This window comes from Capsicum annuum, chromosome 9 (assembly GCF_002878395.1).
Source record: "Capsicum annuum cultivar UCD-10X-F1 chromosome 9, UCD10Xv1.1, whole genome shotgun sequence".
Lineage (NCBI taxonomy): Eukaryota > Viridiplantae > Streptophyta > Magnoliopsida > Solanales > Solanaceae > Capsicum > Capsicum annuum.
The window spans coordinates 217821644-217830112 of record NC_061119.1 but is presented as its reverse complement, the minus strand read 5'-3'; the positions used below and the strand labels follow the sequence as shown (position 1 = coordinate 217830112).

Here is an 8469-nt window from a genome sequence, read left to right as displayed (position 1 = left end):
ACTTATGTTTCAATGCATATTTAGCGACCATCACCTGCTTTTCCAGTTGCGTGATTTTGTGATAGACTGAGCCTGTCGGATGAAATAGTTAAGAGATTTTCACCACACTTTTTATATGTGTCTGTTAGTTATATGTTCTAGGCGCTGTTAAATAGATTATACTATCGAAGTGCAAAATCATCTGAAGTAACATAACTAATAAATCGCCTCATCTTGTTTAGTTTATGCCTGCATTTTTTGCCAATCTGTGTATCACGTTATCTATAATACCATTGACGTCTTTTGCATCTTGCTGCTTTCAGGTCATAATCGCAAAGGCATACGTGAATATAGTAGATATGGCTCATGCAAGTGTGGCTTCTCTTATGAGAACAATAGAATCGCTCTTGACATCCAATTCGCCGATGCAATATCTAATCTGTGATCACAGAGAAGAACTTCGCGCTCTTCATGAAAAAGTTAGTTCCCTGGAAGTATTTGTCAAAAACTTTGAGAAAAACAATGTTTCAGGAGACATGACGGATTTTGAAGTACAGGTAAAAGAAGTTGCAAATATTGTTGAACAAACAATTCAACTAAGCGTAACTGAAGTTGTATTGGCAAATGATGAAAATCTGAGAGAAAAGGCACATTGGTGGCTTTCTGATAGACTGCAACAAGTAGAAGAGGGCATTGATATTATCTGGGAAGAGTCAATAATTATTCAAGATGAGGGAAAACAAGCATCAAAGGAACCAACGGTTCAAGAGTTTCCAAGCTCATCAAAAGATATGCAGAATAATGAGAACAGTATGGTTGGACGTGATGATCATAGGAAACGGTTGGTAGAAGATCTTACTAGAAGCTACTCTGGTGAACCCAAAGTCATCCCAATTGTCGGGATGGGAGGCATAGGTAAAACAACCTTAGCGAACGAAGTGTACAATAATGCGTGCATTCGTTCTCATTTTGATGTTTGTGCCTGGGCTACGGTTTCTCAACAACACAATGTCAAGGAAATCTTGTTCAGCCTTCTGCGATCTACTAAAGGTGGCACATTTGACATGAAAGATGAGGCAGAGCTAGCAAACATGCTACAAAGGAGTTTAAAGGGAAAGAGATATTTAATTGTATTAGATGACATGTGGAAAAGTGAAGCATGGGATGCCGTGAGACTATGTTTTCCAAGTGAAAACAAGGGGAGTGGAATATTGTTGACGACCCGTAACACTGAAGTAGCTCGCGATGCTGGTACAGAGAATCTTTCTTTGCAGATGGATTTAATGGGTCCGAATGAGTGTTGGAACCTTTTTAAAAGTGTAGCATTTGCAAATGAAGCATTACCATCTGAGTTAGAGACTATTGGGAAGCAAATTGCAGAGAAATGTCACGGGTTACCACTAACTATTGCTGTGGTTGCTGGACTTCTCAAATCTAAAAGGGCAATAAAAGATTGGAAAAGTGTTGCGAAAGATGTCAAGTCACTTGTCACAAATGATCCTGATGAACGATGTTCACGTGTGCTTGGGTTGAGTTACAATCACTTGACTAGCGATCTAAAAGCATGTCTTCTGCATTTCGGGATTTTTCGAGAAGACAGTGAGATACCAGCGAAGAAATTGATGAGATCATGGATGGCTGAGGGGTTCCTGAAGTTGGAAAATGATTTGGAAGGAGAGGCTGAGAAGTGTTTGCAAGAGCTTGTCGATAGATGTCTAGTCCTCATCTGCAAGAAAAGTCGAGATGGAACAAAAATTAGATCATGTAAGGTTCACGATCTAATATATGACCTGTGCTTGAGAGAAATTCAAAGGGGAAATGTTTTTATCATGAACGACATTGTGCTTGACAGTATGCCCGTGACTGGTGTTTTTAGGGTTCTCCTTACCCCTGTACATCGTCAGTTGAGGGATCATGACAACAACGATCATTTGAAACGAACCCGTTCTATTTTCTCTTGTCATCTTAAGTATTCATATTCTATTCTCAAATCAGAGCTTATTCATTTCAAATTACTCTCAGTCTTGGAGTTGAGACACAGAGTGATTGATAATTTCCCTGTACAGATACTAAGCCTCATCTGGTTGCGGTACCTATCATTGCTCTGACGTGGGAATTTAGACATACCTCCAGAAATTTGCAGGTTATGGAATCTGCAGACATTCATTGTTCAAGGGCAGCAGAAAGACATTGTTCCTTCAGTTTTAGTAACTTTTCCTGAGGAAATTTGGGGACTAATGCAATTGCGGCATCTTAAACTGCCCAGATTTAATTTGCCAGATTGCCCAAGTGGATCTGTTGACAAAGGAAGGCACTTGGATTTTTCTAACTTACAAACTATTTCTTACTTGTCTTTGGATTGTTGCACGAAGGAGGTTATTATGGGGATTCAGAATGTCAAAGAATTAGGAATCTGTGGATATGAGACTCACTCTAATAGAATTCTCAACAATCTTGTCCATCTGCAGCAACTTGAAACATTGAGTTTTATATTTTGCTTTGCCCAGTTTCCAGCATGTGCAAAAGCTTTTCCAGCAACGCTCAAGAAGCTGAAGTTGGAAAGTACTTTTCTAAGTTGGTCGTACTTGGACATCATCGCTGAGTTGCCTAACCTTGAGGTGCTGAAGCTGATGGGTTTTGCTTGTGATGGCAAAGAATGGCATCTGAATGTTACGGGATTTACTCGATTGAAGCTTTTGTTAATTGAAGATTATTTTCTCGAGTACTGGAATGCCACAGATGACAATTTTCCTGTCCTTGAGCGACTTGTGCTTAACAATTGCCATAATTTAAAAGAGATACCCATTGAGTTTGCAGAAATCCACACACTAAAACTAATTGAGTTAGCAAGGTGTCTTCCCGAACTTGGAGAATGTGCAGCACGAATTCAAAAAGAACAAGAAGACCTCGGAAATGACCCCGTGGATGTTCGTATCTCCCGTCCATGTAAGTATACATTTATCAAGGTCACACTCTGTTTCTCATTTCCACAAGTCAAGTCGTACACAAAAGTTATTTAGCTTTGCTCCATATTCTTTCACAAAAATAACTTTGACAAAATTTGGTTTAAATTAAATCCTACTTAAATGTCACAACCCAACTTTTCGGGTCATGATGGTGCCTACCATAACCCACCAGTAGGCAAGCCAACCTGTAGTCTTGAACGGCTAGTAACGGACTACTCAATAACATAAGGAAAAGAATGCAAAATATATGAAATAAAGATCAATATATAGACGAATCTCAAAACCTGGTGGTATCAGTACAAGAGCTTCTAAACATAATAAGAGTACAAAAGTGATATATCAAGGAGAAAAACACTGATTCAACTTACCTCTGAATACAACTTAGAGACTATTCTAATACATAGGAGAGAGATAAGTAATACTCCGAACGTCAGGAGCTCACTCTAAGTCTCCGAATTAGGGCTACTCCACACGATGCACACATCTACGGCGATAACTCGTACTATGATCTGCAGGCTGCAGAGGTGTAGTAAGAGTACCAAACGAATGGTACTCAGTAGGCAACTGCCAACTGAGCTCCAAAGATGAAGTAGATATATACAATATATAAACAGAATGAAAACTACAACCAAGAGTCCATAAATCATGTAAGAAGTCAATGAGAATAACAAGGGACAACTATTGTATTCATGTTCAAGAGTCTAACATAATAAGACTAAGGAAGTAGAAAGGTGAACTATCTTATTCCAGCTACATTCGATATATGCCAAAGCTATACCGTATATCCCAGGTCAATATACAGATAAAGAGAGAAAGAAAGATATATTGTAATATACAAATCGAAGGAACGACTATACAATATGAACAATGAAGAAAGGTATGACTTCATATATATATATATATATATATATATATATATATATATATATAAACAGGAGGTCATCTCAAACATAACCTAGATCGCCATGTTCTCATTTTAAGACGTCATTATAATACTATCAGGATTTCAAATCCATATGGATAGACATAGAATAATAGTGCATAGTAATGCAATCATAAGATAGCAAAGGCCGAAGACATACTTCAATCCCAATACCAGATCCATAACCAATCTGTCATAGGCTAGCCATAATAATGATCATAACAACGATAATAACAAAATCAATAACATCGTAAATAACCGTCTACTCCAGATAACCAAATACCTATCCGAGCCTATGCGTACCCCCACAAGGTTCAATCAACATATAACAACACAAGGAATATTCTTCACCCATATCTATGCAACCGTCCCATACCGACTGATAGACATAGGTGCATACTGGTGATAGGCGATGCACATTCAGGAATGAATGCAAAGTATACCATCAATATCACAACTCATAATAACTGTCCTCATCAGGATCATCATCATCATAATAAACCTCCGGCCTTGCCGGGAATCAATATCATCTCAATAGTATCCTCAGGACTTAAACCGGGTATCAATATCATCATAATATCCTCCATCCTTGTCGGGAATCAATATCATCTCAATAGTATCCTCCGAACTCGAACCAGGTATCAATATCATTATAATATCCTCCGGCCTTGCCGGGTATCAGTATATGTCATCACAATATCCTCCGGCCTTGCCGGGTATTAGTGTATCATCATAAATCTCGACACATAAATATAGGCATATAATAGGTGCACAGACACAAGCCGATATACTCATAATCGTAAAGATGTTTATCTTATCAATATATCCCAACTACTCATTATTAGCTAACCAACACTTATTATTATTAAACCGCTAGTTCGCTAGTCATCACATAACCTCTAGTTATTAGTCTAAACATTATCCTTCACATAATCCTTGTTCACGAAATAACGACTAACCACTATTCATTTAATAGTCAACGTCTAACATCTAGTCTAGGTTCATTATTAGACCAAAACCGTCATTTATCCACCATTCATTATTATCAACTATTCATCCTATTTTTGTTAATCATTTCTAAACAATACATTACTACTTGTCGCCTAACCATCTATTATTAAATGACATCATTCGTTAACTGACCATCGTTAGCTACCATGTTCCAACCAAGCAAGATTCATTAACTAATACATTAGCTCCCTAGCCATCAAGTGCAATATTCAGCTAATAGATTGATACAACGTGGTAAGGTGATAGATTATGCATCTAGGCAGCTAAAGGTGCATGAACACAATTACCCCACTCATGACTTGGAGTTAGCAGCCGTGGTGTTTGCATTTAAAATCTGGAGGCACTATCTCTATAGAGTACATGTTGATATTTATACTGACATGACTTGGAGTTTACAGTATGTTTTCTCACAGAAAGAATTGAACCTCAGCCAGAAGCATTGGGTGGAACTTTTGAAAGACTATGATATGAGTCTGTATTACCATCCGGGTAAGGCAAATATTGTAGCCGACTCCCTCAGCAGTTTGTCTATGGGCAGCCTTTCTTATGTAGAAGAAAGAAAGAAAGAGATAGTGAAGGATATTCACCGCCTTACAAATCTGGGAGTGCGACTCTTAGATTTCGAAGATGGATGGGTGATTGTTCATGAGTTAGCTAAGTCATCTCTTTGTGCTGAAGTTAAGGAGAAGCAGGTTGAAGATCCTATCTTGATGCAAATTAAGAAAGATGTGGGTCAACAAAAGGTTATGTCGTTTGAAATTGGTGGCGATGGTATTCTGAGATTTCAGGGTAGGTTGTTAAGGACAAAGTGGTCCTTCTCCACCCTTACTGAGCCCTAAAACACGAGATTTAGTTCCAAGGACCCCAAAATACATATTCTTTCATCAAAAGTGCTCAAGATTTTCCTTAGGGTTTCAAAAATAAAAACCCAAATAGTTCAAGATTTGACCGTAGGTTTTCAAAGATAATTACATATTCGGAGTCACCAATCCGAAAGCTTTAAGAAACATCTATTATCCTTGGAAATAGAGGTACGTGGGGTTATCCAAAAATCTCATGGGTGTAGTTTTATGAACATGCATGCTTTTAAATGGGGGTTTTCAATCAAATGCTAATATCTTGCTTTCAATATGATTTCTAAGTCATTTTCTTTATGTCATGGGAATTGTTTGCCTATATACTTCAATGGTTGAAACCATTCATATGTGATTTGAGATTTTCCATGGAAGTTGATAAATATGCATGATAAATTATTTTCAAATTCCCATGATAATGTTTCGATACTCCATATTATATTGTGATCAACAAAAGAGAGCACGAATTTGAAATAAATATTTTTCACCACTTGTAAATGATGAAGCGCCTTGGTTTTTACATGATTATGCATATGTGGATGTGACATTGATGACTTGCAAGTCGGGTATGACGATACCCTTCAAAATATGATATGTGATTGAAAAAAAATGAAATTTGAATGCATTGATTTTACATGAGAAAGGTGGATGCCCGAAGAAGGCGTTTGAGACACAAGGGCTCATCACTGAAATAACGTGTTTGCCGACACGGAATATTGGTACCAGGCTAAGCGATCTGTGTACTTGACTTCAGGTCATTCCCAAATTGGGACTATAGGTAGGAGCCCGAGCCAAGTGATCTTGGGCACTATCATTGGGTCGAGACACCATGTTGTGTGGTCTTGAGTGTCTCTCCCTCACTTATACTCTAATCTCGGCGGCAACCGAGGTTTGACAGTTGGTGTAAATTATGTAGGGTATTCCACCTAGCTCAGTTGCATTTCACTACTATTGAGAAAAACTATTGCATTACACCCATGTGCTTTCAAATGATTTGGTACGAAATTGCTTCATAATGACTCTCAACTATACTTTGTAAAAATATTATGTTTTGTTTTGATATCTCTGCATGCCAGTTCTTTTGTGCTGACCCTTTCCCCTCTCCAACCTCTCAGGTTCAGAGGCCCAGTCTAGGGGTCAAGAGAATCAGTAGAACTTTCAGACAGAGTTGCAGAGATAAGTGGTGTGCCTTCTATGTTTCAGAAGGTCTTACGTCCTGCAGTCCTTTTTATCTTATATTAGTTTTGGGTCTGCTGGGGGCCTTGTCCCAGTTTTCAGATAGTTACTTGTTTCAGTCATGTAGTAGAGATTTCGCAGAAGATTTTCGAAATATTGATTGAGAATGTGGGACATTATTCTCCATTATTGTTTTCATATGATTCTTGACCATGTTTCTGTTATATTGTGTTTCTTCCTCATTACTTTGATCATATGAATTAGGTGCATGATTACCAGACAGATAGCGGTGTTTCGGGCCTCAAAGGTTCGAAATGCTCGTCACGGCCAGCCCCTAGTTCGGGTCGTGACAACACTCAGTCGGTAATGAGTTGATAATGAACTGCACAAGGAAATTCTGTTCCACTTCCATTCCCAAGGACTTAAGTCTTGCTGCTATATTTGTCATTTCAATGACAAGCTTATGCATAGTACGTGAACCGTCAAACTTCATGGTGGTCAAAGTACCCATTAGTGTCCCAACAAGAGACTTATCAGCAGTTTGAAAAGACTCTTCCACAAGTTTCAGAAGTTCTTTTGCACTTTCAATTTTGGAAAGAGTAGTCTTAATGTTGCCCGCAATATTCATTCGCATGAACATTAGGCCTAATCTGTTAGACCGATCCCAGTTCTTATAATAGGACTTTTCTTCATCACTGCTAGCTTTAGTAATAGCAGTTGGCTTTGCAGAGTAAAATGCAACATCAAGATCTAAAACCCCAAGATGGAGTTTGATCTGTTCGCACCAATCTGAAAAGTTAAGTCCATTAAACCTATACATGCCATCACCAGTATTAATAAGCATCATATTGCATCTTCCTCCATCCCATATCGGAGAGATATGAATACAAACATATAAATATTCAGAAATCTCAATCACATCATTCACAACTATAAACACTTCTTGAATATTTAATCAGTACTATAACACGGCCCTTCGCCCATTAATTTGTTCTGAATAATCACAACGTCATAATCATGGCCTTAGGACGATATACATTTCCAAAACTCATATCAATAATCATATGTATAAGCCGTAGCATACCTCTAATCATCTCACATATAGTAGGCATCTCACATATAGGAGGCATAATAAATAAATATGTTATCATCTCTCACACTAGAGACATCTCACATCTAGGAGGCATAATATAGATAAATGTGTAATTGTTTATAGGATATCATATATCAATAGGTCATACGTCAAGACAACGAGGAATATCGCTTCTCTAGGCCAATTTACATATCCAAAAGACCCATTATCTCTATAGGTCCAATAATGTATCTAGGAGGAATATCACCTCTAAATGCCCAATATCACTTCCACATGTAGTATCATAACCATAACTAAATAGCTACAATCTTGAAACATCAATACAAGTTACCAAGTTATGAAGTAACCTTATTTTAAGATTTACTAGCCTCATTTATGTCTAACATCCGCAACTAAGTCCACAAGACTTAACATAAGCTTAGGCCTAAGTGGGTCGAAGGATCCTACCTCTAATCCATAATTTCCATA

At 37.9% G+C, this 8469-nt stretch overlaps 1 protein-coding gene and 1 pseudogene across 1 annotated transcript; one reads left to right on the top strand and one right to left on the bottom strand.

The window, feature by feature from the left end:
• Positions 1–301: 301 nt before the first annotated feature.
• LOC107852547 lies at positions 302–6900 on the top strand (annotated as a pseudogene).
• Positions 6901–7242: 342 nt separating this feature from the next.
• LOC124887209 lies at positions 7243–7755 on the bottom strand. Its single transcript, XM_047396407.1, has one exon. It carries the CDS (start codon positions 7753–7755, stop codon positions 7243–7245), a length of 513 nt encoding a protein of 170 aa, XP_047252363.1.
• Between the last annotated feature and the right edge of the window lie 714 nt (positions 7756–8469).

Bases quoted from the DNA above. Each gene is read 5' to 3' on its own strand.
- LOC124887209 (XM_047396407.1), bottom strand. From the start codon at position 7,755: ATGATGCTTATTAATACTGGTGATGGCATGTATAGGTTTAATGGACTT.